This window comes from Elaeis guineensis, chromosome 8 (assembly GCF_000442705.2).
Source record: "Elaeis guineensis isolate ETL-2024a chromosome 8, EG11, whole genome shotgun sequence".
Taxonomy (NCBI): domain Eukaryota; kingdom Viridiplantae; phylum Streptophyta; class Magnoliopsida; order Arecales; family Arecaceae; genus Elaeis; species Elaeis guineensis.
In genome coordinates this window covers 68,869,329-68,891,646 of record NC_026000.2, presented here as the reverse complement: position 1 = coordinate 68,891,646, position 22,318 = coordinate 68,869,329, and the positions used below count along the sequence as shown (strand labels likewise).

The window sequence follows — 22,318 nt, the reverse complement described above, 5'->3', positions numbered from 1 at the left end:
CACCTAAAGCTTGGTCATATAGCAGAAGCAGGATTAACAAATTGAAAAAATCTGGACTATTGAGTCCATTGACTTTCGAGTCATATCAGTTTGTGAATCATGCCTTCAAAGCAAAATGATCAAGCTTCCTTTTGTGGGACATGGGAAAAGGGCTACAGACCTACTTGTCCTAGTACATACGGATGTGTGCGGTCCATTTGATGTGCCAGCTAGAGGCAACTATGTCTACTTCATTACCTTTACTGATGATATGTCTAGGTACGGGTATGTGTTTCTAATGAAACACAAGTCTGAAGCCTTTGAAAAGTTCAAAAAATTCAGGCATGAGGTAGAAAAACAAACAGGAAAGCCCATTAAGGTTCTTCGATCAGATCGAGGAGATGAATACCTTAGTCGGAAGTTCCTAGACTATCTTAAGGACAATGGCATAGTCTCTCAATGGACTCCACCTGGAACACCACAACTCAATGAGGTTTCAGAATGGAGAAATCGGATCCTATTACATATGGTCCATTCCATGATGAGCTTCACGAACCTCCCTGAGTTCTTTGGGGACATTGTCTCATGACAGCAATATATATATTAAATAGGATTTCCTCTAAAATTGTTCCTACCACACCGTATGAGATATGACATGATAAGAAGCCAAGTCTGAGTCATCTCAGAATTTGGAGTTGTCCGACTCATGTCAAAAGATAGCGTGCGGACAAGTTAGAGTTCAAGTCTTTTAGAGCTCGGTTCATAGGATATCCTAAAGAGTCATTAGGATACTATTTTTATATTTCGAAAGACCACAATGTGATTGTGAATCGATATGTTATTTTTTTTAAAAAATAATTTATTCAAGATAATGGCATCGAAAGAATAATTAAGCCCAAAGAGAATGTCTCCCAAGAGCAACGAGCTAAAGAACTTGAGAAACCCAATCAATTAGAACCAGTCCTAACACAACCTCTTCCATCTCATAGATCGACTAAGATTTTTCATCCTCCTGAAAGGTACTTAGGTACCATACAAGAGGATGTAGAGGAAATATTCCTCACAGAAAATGGGACTCATGGTGATGACCCCAAGACCTATGATGAGGCGATATCAGATATCGACTCCAAAAAATGGTTAGAGGCAATGAGATCAGAAATTGACTCGATGCACTCAAACCAAGTTTGGACCTTGGTAGATCTACCTGAAGGTATTGTACCTACTAGGTGTAAATAGATCTTCAAGAGAAAGATAGATGCAGATGGGAATGTGGAGACATTCAAGGCTAGGCTCGCAGCAAAAGGTTATAGTCAGCGTGAAGGCATTGACTATCAGGATACCTTCTCACCCGTAGCTATGCTAAAATCCATCCACACATTGCTTGCTGTTGCAGCCTATTTTGATTATGAAATATGACAGATGGATATGAAAATGGCGTTCTTAAATGGATATCTTGAGAAAGATATCTATATGGAACAGTCACTTGGTTTCACATCCAGTGATGATGATCACAAGGTCTGCAAGCTGCAAAGGTCCATTTATGGACTTAAGCAAGCATCTCAGAGCTGGAATACTCGTTTCAATGATGTGATCAAAATATTTGGTTTCATCAAGAATGAGGAGGAACCATGTGTGTTCAAGAAGGTCAGTGGGAGTGTAGTTGTCTTCCTCGTACTGTACGTAGATGACATCCTCCTAATTGGAAATGATATTTTCATATTGACCTTAATCAAAATATGGTTGTCTAAGGAGTTCTCTATGAAAGATCTAGGAGAAGCATCCTTTATACTAGGTATTAAGATCTATAGAGATAGACCAAATAAGATGCTAGGACTTTCACAAAAGATGTACATAGAGGAGATGCTAAATAGGTTTAGCATGAAAAACTCCAAAAGTGGTTTAGTACTTTTTAAACATGGCATTCATCTCTCCAAGAAGATGTGCCCTAGCACACTTGAGGAGATTGAATGCATGAGCAAGATCCCTTATGCTTCGGCAATAGGAAGCCTCATGTATGCCTGCTATGTACACGACCTGATATAGCCCATGCTGTGAGTGTCACAAGCAGATATCAGTCGAATCCAGACGAAGAGCACTGGACTTCTGTAAAATGTATCCTTAAGTACTTGAGAAGGACTAAGGATATGTTTCTAGTCTTTGAGAATGGAGAACTCCAGGTTCATGGATTTACAGACTTAAACTTTATGTCTGATATAGATGATCGAAAGTCGACATTTGGGAGTCTGGTCATTTGCAATGGTGGTGCAATTAGCTGGAAGAGTTCCAAGCAGATGGTGATTGCTGATTCCACCATGGAGGCAGAGTATATTACTGCATCAGAAGCTGTGAAGGAGGCATTCTGGTACAAGAAGTTTGTCGCAGAGCTTGGAGTGATGTCATTGGATGCCATCCCTCTTTACTGCAATAATAATGGTGCCATAGCCCTAGCTAAGGAGCCAAGATCTCACCAGAAGTCCAAGCATATCGAGCAGCGATTCCATCTGATCCATGATTACCTCGAAAAAGGTTATGTCGAAGTTAAGAGAGTCGACTCCACAGACAATATGGCAGACCCACTGACAAAGCTATTAGGCCAGCAGAAGATCAAAGCCCACCTTGAGAAGATGAGACTTAGATATGTAGCCAATTGGCGTTAGGTCAAGTGGGAGTTTATTAGATGTGTGTCCTAGATGCCAGATTGACTGACACATTCCTATACAAATTAAGGGCAAATTTATAATTTTGACTATAAATGAATAAAAAGGTTGTTCTACTATCACATTGTGTACATTATGTCTGTGATACATTCTTTGAGTTAGTAGGAATGTTAATTCATATTTTCAATAGTTGAAAATTTAAGGTATGAATTTACATAACTAACTCATAAACAGCTCCTGACCATAGGATCATCACGAGAATGGTGATCGATCCGAAAGGTTGGTGTATGATCGCTTTCATACATATAGATTTGTGGATAGCATAACAAACTATAGTATTTTAGTTAAGTCATACCCTTCAATCCTATATGGTCATATATGAATAATACTATCCTTGTGGATACCACAACAAGACAGCATTACCAAAATATGCCATAACCTATTGGAGCATGATCCCAGCTCCTCCCATGGACCTTGGGTGCAGCAGAACCAGCAACGAACAAATCTGGAGACTTCTAGACTCGATCGAAGGCCCTTGATGAAATCAGCCTGATTGCTGTCTTCTTTGTCAGCCTTTCGTTCCAGATGAAGAACACCTCTAAGATCACCTCTAAAAAATCTAAGATCTAGTACCCAACCAGATCAGGCCTGAACTGAGGTCTTTCAATTTGTAGATCTTGAATCAGGATATTCTAGATAGGAAAGAAGGTAGATAGAACCAGACCTTGCAGATCTATCCTGCTGCAGCCTTTCCTGTAGATCTGTTGATGGAGATCTCACCTGCACCTCAAACGACCTCAGATCAACTCCAGATCTGAGAAAAACTTGTACCAACCTTATAGTAAGAGATTCCAAGTCCTGGACCTGATATTTGGATGGCTACAAGAGAGAGAGAGGCAATATGGTTGGCAGCACAAAGGGGGAGGGGCTCAAAACCCCAGCACCTCCCCTACTTTTCCTACCTTCGATGGACCTGGCGGCAAGAAACCCTAGGATTTCTTGCTCCTGGGGCATGGAGAATAGCTAAAGAGAGAGGGAGAAGAGAGAGAGAGAGAGACTTGGAAGAAAGGGTTTTCGTATTCCTTGGCTTAATCAAACCTATACAGTGCATGTATATATAAACACAGGGTCAAGTGACCCAAACCCAAAACTCCCTTGAACAACTCTATGGGAGATTAGGTTAACCCAAGCCTATGTACACCCATGACTCAATTTAATCTCACCTATCCTGGGTCCAGACCTAGCCCATAAAGAGTTGGTCCCTTAAGGCCCACATAACCTAGACCTCAAAAACTCGAAAGGCCCACAGCCTTTCAACCTAGGGCCCAACTAGCCCTAGAGCCTCCATGAAGCCCTCATGAATGATGGACCTTGGCCTTAGCCTTGGTCCCCTGGGCCTTGGGCACACCACCTGGATCACAACAATCTCCACCTTGGTGTCCCAAGGCCTCAACCAGCTCCACTCTGTCCATCAGTCGAATCAGCTCAACACATCTCTGAAAGCTGTCCCGTGGAAGTACCTTCGTAAGTGCATCAGCTGGGTTCTCTTTAGTGTGTACCTTTACCAGCTCCACCTCACCATCCTCCACAAGCTCCCTGATCCAATGATATCGAATGTCGATGTGCTTTGTCCTTCCATGATAGACTAAGTTCTGTGCTAATAGAAGTGCACTCTGGCTATCACAGTGCACTCTAATGGCCGTCTGAGTAAGGCCCATCTCCGTCAACAAACCCTTCAGCCAAGTTGCCTCTTTAGCTGCTTCAGTCATTTCGATGTACTCCACTTCTATAGTGGATAGGGCCGTGATAGGCTGCAGACTCGATCTCCAAGAAATAGGACCTCCATACAGGCTAAAGATGAAGCCTGTCGTAGACCTCCGGATATCCACATCTCCATCGAAGTCTGCATCTACCTAACTGCCAATCAGCCCCTGAGCCTCCCTAGACATGTCAGAGTATTCCACTGCACCTCCTCGCTGTTCGTAGCAGATGCCAACTCCAACTGAACCCGCCAGGTATCTGAATATCCACTTTAGAGCTCTCCAGTGCTTCCTACCAGGCTGCGCCATGAACCTACTAACCTGACTCACTGCATGAGCGATGTTTGGCCTATAACAGACCATCGCATACATCAAGCTCCCAACTCCTGAAGCATAAGGAATCGTCTCCATCTCTTGAGCCTCCACCTCAGTCTGTGGCGCCATGGTCTTCGAGAGTCTGAAGTGATCGGCAAGTGGCAGCTCCACCGGCTTTGCGCCCTTCATCCCGAATCTCTCTAAGACCTTCTGTATGTAGCCCCTCTGAGATAGATGCAGCACCCTCCAGGCTCGGTCTCTGAAAATCTCCATGCCTAGGATCTTCCTTGCAGGGTCCAAATCTTTCATCTCAAACTCCTGAGATAAGGATGCCTTCAGATCCTACACAACCTTCCTACTCTTGCATGCTATAAGCATGTCATCCACATACAAGAGTAGGAAAACCCTAGAACCATCCTCAAGAGATTGAACATAAACACAGGGATCAAACTCGCACCTGAAAAGTCCAATGCTGCGTACATAGGAGTCGAATCGCTTGTACCATTGCCTCGGTGACTGCTTCAGCCCGTACATCGACTTCTGCAACAAACAAATCTTTCCCTCTGATCCTGGATCCCTGAAATCGGATGGCTGCTCCATGTAAATCCTCTCCTCCAAATACCCATGGAGGAATGCCGTCTTGACATCCATCTGCTCCAGCTCTAAATCCTGAGCTACTACAATGCTCAGCAACACTTTGATGGAAGTATGTCTGACGATGGGAGAGAAGACCTCGCTGAAGTCGATGCCTTTCTTCTGGGAGTATCCCCTGGCTACTAACCTCGCCTTGAATCTGATACCTCCCTGCTCTGAAGGCCCTTCCTTGTGACTGTAGACCCATTTGCAGCCAATGGGCCTCTTTCCTTGTGGCAACTGCACCAATCACCACGTCTGGTTCTGGTGGAGAGACTGCATCTCCTCGGACATCGTCTGGACCCATCGCTCTCTGTCCTGGATCTCAATAGCCTCCTGATACATATATGGGTCTCCATTCACTGTCACCAGGGCATATGACAGCATCTTCTCAAAGCCATATCGGTCCGGTTGCCTGATGGTCCTCTTGGGCTTGTGTAGGGCAACACCTATATCAGTCCTCGATCCAGCTCGCTGCTACTGGACCTCTTCACCTCGATCATCCATTTGAGTCCTCTCCACCTGTGGAGACACCTTAGGTAGGTTCTCCACCTGAATGTCATGTCCTCCCGTAGTACCTGCAAGAGGCAAAATCAAAGAGGTAAGCTATCCAGCAGCGCCCTGCTGGACCTCCTCCTGCTCCTACTGCTCCTCCATGCCTGCTCGTCTCCGTAGGACTGACTCCTCATCAAAACTCACATCTCGACTAATGATGACCTTCTTTTTCAAGGGATCCCACAGCCTGTATCCCTTAACTCCTCGCGGATAGCCTAGAAACACCATCTTGCATGATCTGACATCTAGCTTGCTCCGCTCACCAGCTCCAATGTGCACATAGGCCGTGCACCCAAATACCCATAGATGGCCCAGCCCAACTATCCTCCCAGACCACACCTCCTCTGGAAGCCTGCCATCCAACCTGGTGTGAGGTGACCGATTGATCAAGTAACCCGCTGCGTCAACTGTGTCAACCTAGAACGCCTTTAGAAGCCCTACCTGCAGCCTCATGCATCGTGCCTTTTCCAGAAGTATTCTGTTCATCCTCTCGGCCACCCCATTCTGCTATGGAGTCCCCATAACTGAGAAGTGTCTCTGATCCCACACTCCTTACAGTATTCCTGGAACTCTCTACTGGTGTACTCCCCATCATTGTCTGACCTCAAACACTTCACGCTCCTCCCCTGCTCCTTCTCCACCTCAGCTCTCTAGATCTTGAACTTGGTGAAGATCTCTGACTTCTCTCTCATGAAGTAAATCCAGAGTTTTCTTGAGAAATCATCAAATAGGGTCATGAAGTATCTGGCCCCATTCTTAGCTGAAATTAGGGCTGGTCCCCACACATCCGTGTGTACTAACTCCAGAGGGGCTGCACTGCAGGTTGTACTAATGTTGAACTGAACTCTCCTCTGCTTTTCCATCTGGCAAGGCTCACAGATCTCCCCTGTAGCACCATCCTCTAGATCAGAGATGAGTCCTCTCCTGCTCAACTCCCTCAGCCCCTTGTCACCCATGTGGCCTAGGTGGTAGTGCCACATCCTATAAGCCCCCTGCTGGTCCTGTGCTACAACTGCTGCATCAGACTCTCTGATCACCACAGATCCCTCCATGTGATAGAGATTATTGTCCAACCTCCTGCCTCTCATCACTACCATAGCTCCATTGGAGATGTTCAGTACTCCGCTTCTAGCCCTACTGCTGAAGCTGTATCCACTGCACTCCAAGTAGCCTAGTGACACCAGATTCTTTTCCAGCTCCGGGACATGCTTTACATTTGTCAAAGTCCTCACAACCCATCAAACATCCTCACCCTGACTGTCCCTATCCCAACCACCTTGCAAGGATGATTGTCACCTAGAGTCACTGATCCCTCATCTGTCTTGGTGTATGTCATAAACCAAGACCTGTGTGATGTGTAGTCATGTGAGCATGCAGAGTCTAGTGTCCACTCCTCTGTGTAATGCCTGTGATCATCTGATACCACAAGTAGATCATCCTCCACCTGCTGCCCAGCAACTGCACTCACTGATTTTGAGCCACTTCTTTCTCCCTTCTTGCTCTTCCATAGTGGACATTCTCGCTTGAAGTGCCCGAACCCGTTGCACTTAAAGTATTTCATCTCTTTCTTTCCCTTCCTGGACTTGGACCGCCCCCTGGACTTGCTTCTGCCTCTACCTCTACCTGTCCTCTCCCCTACTGCCAAACCCTCCTAGGGAGCCCGATCTTTCGTCAACTTTTCTCTTTGCTCATTAGACCTCAGCACCGAGACCATGTCCTCATATTTCAGAGTCTCCTTGCCGTAGAGCAGTGTAGTCACCAAAGAGTCATATGATCCTGGCAGCGAACACAAAAGTAACAGGGACTTATCCTCCTCATCCAGCTTCACCCCAATATTCATCAACTCCGTGCACAACTGGTCGAACCTCTGAATGTGGCCAATCACATCAGATCCCTCCTGCATCCGAAGACTGTACAACCTCTTCTTCAGCATTAGCTTGTTGCACATATTCTTCCCCATATACATGGTGTGCAACTTCGACCAAAGGTGCTTCGGGGTCTTTTCTTCCAACACCAAATACAACGTCACATCCGCCAAACATCCTCTGATCACCGAGCATGCTTTCTTCTCCAACAATGCCCACTGTCTATCTGTCATTCCCTCAGGCTTCTCATCCAAAGCCTGATCCAGATCTGCTTGCACCAGAAGATCCTCCACCCAAATTTTTCACATGAAAAAATTTCTCTTGCCATCAAACTTCTTGAAATCAACCTTCATTTTGCTGCCCATGACTAGATCCAAGCCAAACAAGCAATATAAAATCAAAAAGTATATAATATACCTTGATGGTACCTTATTAAAAATTTTCAGCACTTGGGATCTTCAACTTCTCGTGCTTGGAACCACTTTCTCACCACTGTGACTCTAATACCAACTATTGGAGCATGATCCCAGCTCCTCCCATAGACCTTGGGTGCAGTGAAACTAGCAACAAACAAATCTGGAGACTTCTGGACTCGATCGAAGGCCCTTGACGAAATCAGCCTGGTTGCTGTCTTTTTCGTCAGCCTTTTGTTCCAAATGAAGAACGCCTCTAAGATCACCTCTAAAAAATCCAAGATCTGGTACCCAACTAGATCAAGCCTAGATCGAGGTCTTCCAATTTGTAGATCTCAAATCAGGATATTCTAGATAGGGAAGAAGGTAGATAGAACAAGATCTTGTAGATCTATCCTGCTGTAGCCTTTCCTGTAGATCTGTTGATGGAGATCTCACCCGTACCTCAAACGACCTCAGATCGACTCCAGATCTGAGAGAAACTTATACCAACCTTGTAGCAAGAGATTCCAAGTCTTGGACCTGATATTTGGATGGCTGCAAGAGAGAGAGAGGCAATATGGTTGGCGGCACAAAGGGGGAGGGGTTCAAAACCCTAGCGCCTCCCCTACTTTTCCTGCCTTCTATGGACCTGGTGGCAAGAAACCCTAGGGTTTCTTACTCCTGGGGCATGGAGAATAGCTGAAGAGAGAGGAAGAAGAGAGAGAAAGACTTGGGAGAAAAGATTTTCGTATTTCTTGGCTTAATCAAACCTATACAGTGTATGTATATATAAACACAGGGTCAAGTGACCCAAACCCAAAACTCTCTTGACCAACTCTATGGGAGATTAGGTTAACCCAAGCCCATGTACACCCATGACTCGATCTAATCTCACCTATCCTGGACCCAGACCTAGCCCATAAAGAGTTGGTCCCTTGAGGCCCACATAACCTAGACCTCAAGAACTCGAAAGGCCCACAGCCTTTCAACCTAGGGCCCAACTAGCCCTAGAGCCTCCATGAAGCCCTCATGAATGATGGACCTTGGCCTTAGCCTTGGTCCCCTGGGCCTTGGGCACACCACCTGGATCACAACATAACCATCACTAAGTCAACATCATACCAATTACTATAGCAAGCTTTGTGGATAGCACAACAAACTCACTACAGTTTTTGACATACTTTATTGATCTAATATGAGCTAAAAACAATTAGCTTTATTATGCACCAAGACAGTATTAAATCAATTTCCACAGCAAGCCTAGTGTATAGCATAATAAGCCTACTCTGGTTCTTGACATAATACAGGCTAAGTATGAAGGAAGGCATGGGTAGTATTCTTAACACTTTGCCATTATGACTTAATATAATTTATATAAGGGACTTAGGTCTCATACATATCTAAAATATATACATGCATCATATGCAATTTACATTTTAATTATAACTACCAATATGTAAGAGCATATAAAGGAAGACTAATGGTTATAGACTTTTAAAAAAATCATCCAAGCCCCAAGATGATCGAGGGGTCTAACCCTAGGTGCATCATTGATTGAACCATCTCATGGTGAATCTTAATGCGTCTCTGCTCTTAAGTGCTTGGTAGTCAAGTCTTCATCTCCATGAAATCTGCCATGAATGCTTGATCTTTATTTGAAAATAGAAAGAAATAATTTCTATCTACATTCAAATAATTTTCTTTTATAATTTTACATCAACATGTAAAAATTCCAATCAACAGTTGGAGACATTCAAAAGAAAGATTTAGCTGATAATATAATGCATCAGGCGTACTCAGCGACTATTGCCACTCTTACAGATGCATTTATATAATCAGCTAATAAGGAAGCATTCATGCATACATCCATCACATGGATGAACCCATAGTCCATAACCACTCAACATATATTTTTATAACAATTATAAAATATTAGTTACAATCTTCTCATGTTATCTTAATTGTGATATCATTCATACACATGTTAATGGAGATGTTTGATTTTATGGTCATAAGACTCATCTAGGATTTTTGATTCGGATTCAATACTTGACCCAATTTTTAAGTCAATTCATTTGTCATTCATTTGAGTTGAGTTGACCAAATCTTAGGTTAACCTTAATCCAATTAGGTTAGCATAGATTCAGACAATCAAGACTCAAACCCTAATCCAATTAGGTAAATGATAATTAGATCAACCTAAATTAAACATGATCTCTAATCAAATTAGAACTATAAATTTGATTTTATCTATAATCATTAATTCTAATCACATTAGAATAATAAATTATAGTTAAACAAATCCATCGACAAAAATTCTAATCCATGTCTGATGCTTTCTTTCCATGATCAAAAATTATTTGGCCCTACATATATCTCGGACAACAACCAAGATGGTCGACCCATAATGGTGAATGCCCAAAAGCATGGTGGTTGGCCCTTGGATTTTAGATGAATGCATCAAATGCAAAAACCCTAAGTCTTGACAATGTGCATCCATATGTAGCATTCCAAAGCTCTGTGCATCACATGCACTGGATTTCAATTTCATCAAAAATTAGATCATGGGATCTAATCTAAAACTTGTCACACAAGTCTAAAAACTATGAAATTTTATATCCAAAATTTGAACATAGATTGATAACACATTATTTTAAACAAAAATATATCAAGAACATCAAGTAAACATCAATCAAAAAATCTGATTTGGATATGGTTTGAACTGAATCTAATCCATATCACAAAAATAACATAAAATTTGATTGAATCAATCAAGAGTGGCTCTGATAGCACTGTTGGGTTCTGATGATGTAGTAAAACATAAATTTCAAAAATTTTTACAAGCATTCAATAATTGCAAATAAGGTTTAACAATTAAACTAGAGTACCAAAACTCAAAAGTCCTAGGAACACCTTGATGATTGCAATTAAATATCATAAGCATGCATAACAAAAAAAAATTAGAAGTCATATACCATTATGAAGATCATGAACTGGTAATCTTAATATCTCCATGAGACTCTAAAGTAGAAGCTCTCCAATGGTGATCCACATGGGATTGATTAGGGCCCTTCCCAATTTGATATGGTGATGCAGCCTTCTTCCTAAGTGTGCTATCGATCATCCTTCATAAGAACGAGTTGCACCACCACTTGTATGCCTTCATGATCTCTACTAGGATCTCTTTAGAAATTCTTCCTCAAAAGATCTTATCACATACAAATCAGATTTTATGTTCAATACATGAACAATCTGATTTTTGGACAAGCATCTCATGCTTTCTATTTACTCTCTTCCCTTCCTTTTTTATTTTTCTTTTCTTTTTCCTTTTCTTTTTCACTTCAAATTTTTCTTGACTTATCCTCATCTAATACCACACCTAAACCACTCTTGGGATCAGCTTTTATGCCATATGGGATGCCCCTTATATAAGGTATGAAGGGGTGCCACATATTTTTTTAAGGGGCACGAACTCTTGGCATCCCATCTCCCTTACATGCTAAAATTAATTTTTAGCATCTAATCCAAAGTATCAAGGCATGAAATAAGAGGTGTTTCATTTGCAGAAGGATTCTTCCTCTATATAAAAAAATCTAGACGTCATCTTATGGTGCGTGGAATTAAGGGAGCACGTGAGAATTCAAGAATCCATGACATTAAGAACTCTTCCATAAACTCAATGCATATATGAAAGGGTGTCCCAATTTGTTTTGCATTCAAACTCCTTGCCAAAGAAGGACTTTTCCTTCTCTTCTATGCCCATAATTCAAAGAGCCATCACATGACACGATGAAATAAGAAACGCATGGAGAAATAAAAGGAATTTAAGAGTTTGACATGAAATGGACTCTTCCATTTCTCTTCTCATATATGTAACGTCCCTTTTAATTTATGATGTAGAGTTCCTTCCAAGAGAAGGACTCCTTATCTTCTGCACCCACATATCCCTAGGTTCCATCTAATGGCACACAAAAACAAAGGATGCATGGCATCATGTAAGGAAAATAAGAGAAGTGTGAAAGAAGGACTCTCCTTCTTTAATGCCAAAATTAAATGGGGCGGGGATTAATTTGTGTGCATGGCACTTTGGCATGGAGGAAGTTATTTCACATGGAACCTTTCTATTAAAAGTCAGATAAACCACTTAACAATTAGATGGTTCAAACCCAATCACATTAGGTCAAGGCAACAAGTAAAGGGTTAGCACAAACACTTTTGCACTGAACCCAATTGGAAACTTGGATTAATTCATGTGCTAGCAATTCAATTAACCCATTGGATTTACAATAAATCCAAATAGATTAGATCAAGGCCAAACTTTTATTGTGTGTGATCCATTGGGTTCCAAATCTAGCCCGCAGTGGACTCAGACTCATGACATAACCCTAATCTGATTAGATTAGGTTAGTTCAAGAGTCTCAATCAACTAAGACTCTTCCTAATTAATTTTTGAATTAAATTTTTTTAATTTTGATGAGTCCACAAGTCAAGATTGATGTCTAGTAATATGTCATGACTATTCGAAAGATTTAAAATTTGATAGAAATATCAAAATTATCCTTTCGTGGTGAGTTACTATGCAATTCAATCCTTCAATCATACAACATCCCGTAAAGATCATGGGCATAGAAATATATCAAGCCTAAATATCTATCTATATGTATCTCGATCTGATGATGATGAATCGATAGATAAACTAGTAGAAATCTTTTCTACTATTCATCCCTACTTTGGTCAGAGACTCTCAGAGTCATCATCTGATGAGATCACATAGGATATTCTCTCCTCTTATAAGGAGTGACCAATTCTTTATTGATCACTCACAACCTCCATGCACACTTCACCATACTCAGAATATCCCACATATATCTCAAAGTGGCATGCTAGGGAATAAACTAAAGTAAGGATCCATGTATATAAGGTACAATGGTGATCTCAGATCAAAGGATCACATGCACCACTCCCACTGAAGAACCATCTATTGACATGCTGTAAGGCTCTATCAGATATTTTTTCTATGGGTCAATTCAGTAAACTCATTCTCTAATGGGCACCTACATCCTTGTATTAGTGTCATCACATAAGTAATTGTGAGATCAACTATCCTCTCCATTGAGCATACATAGGATGTACCAGTCTTATTGGTATCTTCAATCTCCAACTCGATGATCCAATGACTGAGAATATTTTAGATTGGAGCTATCAAGATTTTAGATCTCACTAGTATAATCTCATCATGGTCCTAAAATTATTTTCCTAATCTATGAGATTTATCGTAATCATAAAAATATGATGCAATAAATAATAAAACACAATACTTCATAAAAAAAAATAACTAATGTCATGCAAATGAGTAGGAAGATATCGCAAAAAGTTTCTTCGCATCTCCATACGATCGGCTTATAGGCCACTATTCTTTCACCTTGTGGAGGTCAGACTTCCCTCTTTGCAAGTTGAAAGCTACAACGATCAAGGTAATCCAGAGATGCTCGGACCAAATTTGAATCTACTCGAAGTGGTCTGAGAGAACTGATGATGGCTTATCAGCATAGAGTGGTGCGGTACTATAACTCCCATGTCTAAGGCAAAGAATTCAAGGTAGGCGATCTGGTCCTATGCCACACTGAAGTATCATAGCTGAATGAACAAAAAAAGCTTTCTCCTAATTAGGAAGGCCCTTATTGAGTGGACAAGATCGTCAAATTTGGAACCTACCATCGAAAAGTGACTGGATGGAACTCCACTACAATGCCCCTGAAATTTAGGCAACCTACAAATGCAATTTCAATAAACATTTTTAATAAAATCTTCTCTTCTTTGTCCATAAATCTTGTAGATAAACAAGGCCCCTTACCAAATCATCTGGAGAAACAACAAGACCATGAAGTTACATTATCACCTCAACAAATGTGGCCATGATGACTTTTGGGCACTTCATCACCTCGATGAATGTAGCCATAATGATTTTCGAGCATATCGTCACCTCGATGAATGCAGTCACGATGATTTTTGAGAATTTTTTCACCTTGACTAATGCAGCCATAATGATTTCTGGGCACTTTTTCACCTTAACGAACTTAGCCATGATGATTTTCAGGCACTTCATCACCTCGACGAACATGGTCGTGATGACTTTTGAGGGGAAAGGTACTATCAGTCATCAAAATAAGAATATTTTTTAAAAGTATAAAAAGATCAAACTAGGCTAATAGATGGTTCCACCTTTGCTAGGAAATAGGCCACCAAAAAGCCAATAAAAAAATGCCATGAGTTTGGGGCTATCGAACCCAAGGCCATACCAAAGGTAAGAAAAAGCTTAACAATGAAAGGAGGGAGGGAGAGTCTAAGACCAGCTTCGAATGATTGCTCATACAGAGTGAGCCGACTAGGAGGATGATTGTATATCCTACCAGTTGTACTCAGGAGCTCTAAATTAAACTCAGAGGGAATGTTGAACTGGGCCATAAGTATACTAAGGTCCTCTGAGTCCATTATGGAGTAAAACATACCAGGCATGAAGTTCACACATCCATGCCCGACACCAGCATCCCCAAGATCACCTCCCAAGGGAGAATCGAAAGGCTCTCTCACCACTATCTCTTTCCCTAATCCACCCTTCTTGAGGCTAATAGACAATGTTAAACCCAAAGAAACAAGGCAAAGGGAAGAAATGCGGGGATGAAGAAGAAGAACAAACGGATGTAGAGAAATGCAAAGATAGGTGAGAGAATGGCCTAGGGAGGACCCTAAGAAACCAACATGCACATTCAGGAGTTGACCCACTAATGAAGCTTTAGGCTTTCTCAGAGGGGTGCTGCTATCTCAAGGAAGAAGAAGACTCAAGAAAAATAGTAAGGAAAAGAAAAGGGGGAAGAGAAGACCCCTATTTATAGAGGCTATGAAAGGCCCTTGATCCCACATCGATTTGACTCAAGCAACTAGATGACCGCTGTATGGCAAAAACAAATCGACCAAAATGATCTCTTAGAGGTGCATTTATGGGCACCTTTAAAGGTGCACGTGATGCCTCGAATCTAGACAGATCTTTGATAACTGCTGATTGACAACCTTTTGCTTGGTGTCCCTTCACAAATCCTATCGATTCCTTGATGCGATGGTTCAAAGACCACAAACATGCCATTCTACCCAAAGAATGGGGGTTCAATATGTGTCTTCTGTGTGACACAAAGTAGATCGTACTCCCCATGCCTAACCCCTGCTTAGACTGGGGAGTAGGGGGGCATATATTGTGGGTAGAATTCTAGTGCCTAGTCCGAAGACATTGACGAACTTTGGTCATGGCCGATCTATGCATTAGCCATCGATCCTCACATTGGTCACCGACCCTCACATCAGTCGTGACCTTACATGGGCTCCCAACTTCTCACCAGCATTTTCGTCCATGAGCCACTGATCTGCATTGATGCTATTGACCCCAGTGATGATTGCCGACCCTAATATTGGTAGTTGAATCATCTTCAAGCACATCAGATTACTGATCTACACATCATCATCAGAATGACACTTGGACAATGGACATCGATCCAAGAAGGGTCCCGACCCCGAAGTCGTCTTTGACCAAGAAACCTACCATTGATCCTCATCTCCGAGAACACATGTTATGGGATGTTGAGCCACGTTCCCTTCAAACCCTACTGATCGCCATATTCAGAAAGGTCGATGGGAACCCCCATGCGGCCCTATCAGATCACACTACTTGATGTCAAATCATACCACTTAACATCAAATCATGCCACTCCTAAGAACGGCTGATTGTGCGCCAGATAAGGTCCCATCAAGTCACGTCACTCCTAAGAACGGCTGGTTGAGCGATGGATAAGGTATGTCAACAATCGAAAATCAGATCGGACATCTTGGAATGGTGCACCCAGAGAAGTAAGGATGGCCTTCTGCAATTTTTTTCTCTTTATGGTTCTGGCATCGATCTATAAATAGAGATAATCAAGGGATCCCCAAGGTATGATAAAAATTCTCACACACACTCCTTCCCATCTGTTCTAGATTTCTGACTTGAACATCAGAGGATCTCTACTGGAGCCAATTCTAATCAAAAAATTATTTTGTAGGTCTGGTCACTGTCATCTCCGTTGAATGCTGCCGCACTCCAGTAACTCTAGTTTTAGCTAGAAATCTTCTATGACAGTAGTGTTTTAAGCCCTAAGAGTCTGAAGAAGGGTCATAGCCTTATGCGTTCATAGGTTAGAATTCAAGATACCTGAAATGTTTATTTCTGAAAACTACTTATAATGATTAGTCATATATTTTTCTCTCTCATTCAGGAATAACATGTGAAGGATATTAGAAGAAAACCAAGTTTAGTTTAGAAAACATCAGGAGACCATCATAAGAGAAGTTTATTAACCACCCTATTTTATTAACTGATGGCATCTTAATTTTTATAGATAGAGAAAGAGTCCTTCTACTGGTCAATCTATTCTTATTCCACACCATCTCTTTAGTTGCCATGGAGAAAAATTAATTTGTACCATGTAAGGAATAAGGGACGCCAAGAGTTGGCGTCCCATGGTGTTGCCCCTTCTTTCCTATAAATATGGGGTACTACACCTGGTTCTATGTGCCAATTTAAGCTGAGGATAGGTGTGAGAATGAGGAGAAAAAGAGAGGAAAAATCTGGGACAAAGACAAGGAAAAGAGAGAAAAAAAAATAGAAAGAAAGGGATAAGAAAATTGGAAAGCATGAGATGCTTGTCCAAAAATCAGGTTGTTCATGTGTAGAACATTAAATCTGATTTTTGTGTAGTGAGATCATTTAAGTAAAGGTTCTTAGAGTGGTCCTAGTGGAGGTCTCAAAGGCATATAAGTGATGGTACAATCTATTCTTGCAAAGGACAATCGGCATATAAGTGTTGGAGTTTTATGATTTCATACACGTATGATTTTACAAAACTAGTATGCAACAGAATTTAAAATTTTTAGATTAAATCTAATTTAATCTAAGCATGCATAAGATCAAATCTTCAAACCATAAATAGGATCATCATATATGAGATAAGATTCAAATACAAAAATCAAATAGAGAAAAATAAATTTAAAACATACCTGGACATGGATCAATCTTCAACGTGAATAGATGATCATGCATATCTTCTGAAGATCTTTTTTAGCCACACAAGCATCAGACCTTTACGGGTATCCACACGAGACTCTCATCTTATTAAAAGTCTTTTGATCTTATCGGAGTGCTAGCTCTCTTGCAGAGATCACATCTTGATGGTTAAGAAACTTCTTTTCTCCTAAGACACTCTTAGAGAACAAGAAGATGTAGGAGGATCTTGATCTCTATATTAGAGATCATGAGAAGAACCGTTTCTTCTCTTTTCTTCCTAAAATCTATGCACCAAATCTCTACAATAGAGATGTAATAATTTTATCCAACTTTTGGATAAAGAAAAGAGGAGACATTCATGTCTAAACATGGACAAGAGGAAGAGATAGAGATATCCAAACAACCAACCCTTGGTTGTTGCAAGAAAGAAAAGATAGGGACCTACTCACCTCACGCCAAAGATCATGCACGCTGCCCCCTCTCCCTTGTTTTTCTTCATGCCTACTTGTCTAATTTTGGGTGTCAAAATCTGATCTAAATCCCCTATTCACATCCCAAATTGCTGGGTATTTATAGGCTAAGATAGAGTTTGAAATTGGATAGGATTCAAGAGTCCATAACGCCTAGGACTCTTGTCCTTTTGATGCCGCCCATCCCAAAACTATTTCCATCCATATTTACATGAAAATTAGGGGGTTTAAAGCTCCTTTCTTACACACTAAATAGGAAAGAAAAAGTGGCATAAAAATAGTTTGGGGCATGGGTCTTTTGGGCGCACAAAACTTGGTGGACGTGGGACTCCTTGTTGCATGGATAAAGGAAGTGTTTTATTCCCGTGGGACTCTATATTTAAATGGCTGTTTTAAACTAATTTAAAATATCAATAAATTTTAATCATATTAAGACTTGATTAGACTCAAATAGATGGAATCCAAATCTAATTTGGAGCCCAATCTATTGAGATTTAATATCTCCTAATTGAAGGAGGAGTCCTAGTCCAATTAGACTCTTTCTTGGTGCTTGACTCAAACTCAATTTTTAATCCTAATACAATTAAGATTTGGTACACTTATAAAAATGAGGATTCCTAGTCCAATTAGAAATTCATACATGATAGTCTAATTAAGAATTTGATCAAACTCAAATCTTAATTCAATTGGGGCTAATTATCTGATCCTGTTGGGGTTATACTATAACCCTATTGGTGTTATCCTATAACCCTATTGGGGTTGATCAAATTAAATCCATAATGAGTCAAATAAAATCCAATCAAATTAGACTTAAGCAAGACCCATTGCTCAATCAAATTGAGTCAATTAGCAATATTGCTAATTAATCCTCTTATAACTCATTAATTCTTTAGTAAGTTACATAATGCAACATTTGTATTGGATCAATTATCAATCAAATTGATAATCAAATCTTGTTACGATTCATAATCGTAATTCAACCATCTAACCAGTCAAAAGTCTCTTTTGTGTGTGACCGCATAGGTTCTATTCTGTCTGGTATTGAGATATATTATGATCTCTATCACAATATCATTGAAACTCTTTTCAATAGGTTGGAACAATTCCAACTCAGCCCACCAAGGATCATTGATCATCAAAATAATCCTCATGAGTCTCACGATCCACTAGTGATACCTAGCAGTATATAGTGGCAACCCAACAAAATTAATGATGAACCTCTAGATGCAGTTAATGTATGATACAATCTCTCTATTGTGAGTCTCGACTAGATGGCAAGTCATGGATAAATTGTCAAACCTCAACATCGATCATATGATAGATTTAATCAGCTCGAGTCTATATATGACTCTATGAAAATTTTTTTCATCAATCACAATGCTATGGCCATAGACTTAAGGACTCAGTCTCTTAAATCCCACAGGACTACTCCCTTCTGCTAGGATCGATAGATCCCATCTTAGTGCACATCCCACTCTTACAGTGGACCAATTATCGCCAACATCCAATACAAGGACTCATTGAGACCCATGTTGATGTATCAGTCAAGCTCCAGTAGCCTCATTATGAGTAGTAGTATCATCTCAGGTCAAAATATCAGTCATACAACTCAGTATCGAGAAAGTCAATAACGAGTGAGCAGACATTCATGTGACTTCTCATGTTGGTCACTTTCCATGCTAGTTGTTCTCTAACAACCACTTGCACTCTCACTTCAGTATCTCTACACTGCAGACTCGAGATCCATCTATTCGAAGGAAACGATCTATGCATGGATCTATCTGGATCAATCACCATCCCCATGATAATCCTATGACCAAGAGTAATTTAGGAATTAACCATCAATGACATATGTCTCAAATTCTCAACTCTTTGAGAATATGTGTCATCATCTTGTTAATCCCTTAGATAATTCATTGACACATAAATATGAATGATAATTTAACTGTCCAATAAGTATAAAATCATATCCTAGAGATATGAAATGTGTCAGTCAAGATTGACTTCTAGGGCATACATCCAACAATCTTCCACTTGCACTAAAGCAATCTGCCATGTACCAAATCCCATCTTCACAAGATAGGCTTTAGTCTTAGGTTAGCTGCTAATGAGTCAACTACATCACATGTAGAGTTTGCTCTCTACACCTCTATGTATTTCTACTTAAGATAGTCACGTATTCTGCTGCTCTATGTATTTGGATATCTAGTGAGACCTAGGCTTCTTAGCAAGGGCTATGGTGTCATTATCTTTGCAATTAGTATCACGGCATCTGGTGGCATGACAATCAATTCTGTAACTAAAATTAGAACCAAAATACATCTTACACATTTACAGTGTACTTAGCTGCCATCGATCGATTATTTGAAACCCTTCCAAAATATGACACAAGAACACACCCCATGATGTAGACATTCTACCATCAATATCAGATATAAAATCTAAATTGCTGTATCCTCTCACTTCTAGCTTTGATTCTTTTCTAAATTAAGAGCATATCCTTAGTTCTTCTTAAGAGCTTAAGGTCGTTTTATAGCAATCCAGCGCTCATAGTTTAGATACAACTGATATCTACTTGTGACATTCACATTATTTTCTATATCAGTTGAAGTACATTACTTGGCACACTTTTATGCCTGAGAGGATAGCAAACCTTTCTCAGAGATTTCTATACTGAACCCTTTTAGCATCTACTTTTTGTACTTTATCTGTGAAAATACAAGCATCCAATTGCAACTATCTCTATTGATCTTTAGCATGCTCGCTTTATGTCTTTTATGAAAAAATCTATATTCAACTATATTTTAACCGATGTCAGTATTGGACACTCCCACTGATCCTTTCAAAAATTTAAAATTCCTCTTTTTTTATCAAACAATTTGATCATATCATTGAAATGACTATTCCAACTCCAAGATTATTATAGACTTTGTGATCTTCTATCACAAGAAGTAAAATCCATAGGCTTTTCATATAGAAATCTTGCAAAGATCTCTTCTCAAAAAAGCTATTTCGCATCCCTTTCTTGGAGTCGATGTCGTACATCACCTCATTATAGATTCTGAGATCATCTCTATGCTCCTCATCTCCCATGAAAAATGACTTTCTCTACATCCTCTATTAAGTATACCCAAGTACCTTTTGAGAGGATAGGAGATGCTACTATATATACGAGGTGAAAGAGGAATATACGTCTACTGACTCATAGATTCTTAAGGTCCCAAGGCTCGCTACTCTTCAAAGACACTCTCTTGAAGCTTAACTTTCCTCCCACTGCTTTACCTTAGTTAAATAATTTTCCAAGAAGATAGCAATGGGTCACAATCACATTGTGATTTTTTCAGAAAGTAGTATCTCAAACTCTTTTAGGATGAGCTTTATAGACCTATCTTCTAACATATCCACCTACTATGCTCAATACAGATTAGACATTTTTGAATCTCAGAATAACCAAGATTCAGTTCTCACCATGTCATATCTCATACGGAATGGTAGAAACAGATTTAGAGAGAATCTAATTTCATAGAAATAAAGCATGTCCCTAAAGAAACATAAATAAATCAGTGAAGTTCATTATAGACCAGACCATATCTCATATAGTCTCTTGACTCTTCTTATCTCGTTGAGCTGAGATGTACTAAGAATAGTCTAATATGAAACCATGCCATATTATGAGATAACCAAAAAAATCTTTTTATTGGTATTGCATCCTCGATCTGATTGAAGTATCTTTAAAAAATTTTGATTTATTTCTCTACTTTATCTAAATTCTTCAAACTTTTTAAAAATTTCAGATTTGTCTCTCATATACAAAGTAGAGACAACTCTTTGGTTAGCACATCACATGGGCTGCATACATCAAATGTGTACAAGGGTAAGTATCTCAGTAGTCCTTTTTCTCTTATCCTACAAGAGTAGATTGGTCATATTTTCTCAAAGAGATAACACACAAACTAGATTTGATTCAACAGTCAATGAGCACAAGCCCATATTTCTTCAGTTTATTAATTATTTCTTCTCCAATATGACTTAACCTAACGATCCACATATACTTTAAGCTTATCTCAATTCTGGATCTCTCAGATCTAATGGCATTCACTACTTGCTCAATTAAGTTCACATATACATCACCATGCAAATGATAGAGACCATCTCTAAGAACTGAATTCAAATAATGATTGTAAAGGACAGATACCTATGGCCATAGCAGCAACTGTTGTTCTATGGCCAATTTAAGGATTACTTCCTCAGTCCTCTATTTTTTGATCGACTTTACACTAGAGTCCACAGCTCATCTGAGAGAAGAGGAAATCATAAGGATAACATTGAGCAATTTCTACATACCTACTCTAGGTGTGTCTTTATTTCTTTAGGCCCTCCAGGTATTTACCTCTAAACTCTTTCAAAGTTTCTTTGTTATCAACACTTTGATTAATTTAGATAAGGTGCCATGATGGTCTTTTATATGGTAGTTTACCATAAACTATCTATATAAATTAATCAGAGATCGCAGGATCAAATCCATATGCAATTCCTTATGCATGGTCATGTCAAGCCTTTTAAGCTCCTTAATATCCTTGATCATTATCAAATAATGATCA

At 40.0% G+C, this 22,318-nt stretch overlaps 2 protein-coding genes across 4 annotated transcripts in view; one reads left to right on the top strand and one right to left on the bottom strand.

Annotated features, from left to right (window-relative positions):
* The window catches only part of LOC105035610 (GABA transporter 1), a 99,670-nt gene that overhangs the window by 33,114 nt on the left and 44,238 nt on the right, over window positions 1-22,318 (top strand). The window lies entirely within an intron of this gene.
* LOC140859623 (uncharacterized) lies at window positions 2,926-11,955 on the bottom strand. The gene is made up of 3 exons (XM_073261512.1): window positions 11,135-11,955; window positions 5,169-9,242; window positions 2,926-5,029 (listed from the first exon to the last, which is right to left on the bottom strand). Exons 2-3 carry the CDS (start codon window positions 5,649-5,651, stop codon window positions 4,550-4,552), a joined length of 963 nt encoding a protein of 320 aa, XP_073117613.1. The 5' UTR covers window positions 5,652-9,242; window positions 11,135-11,955; the 3' UTR covers window positions 2,926-4,549.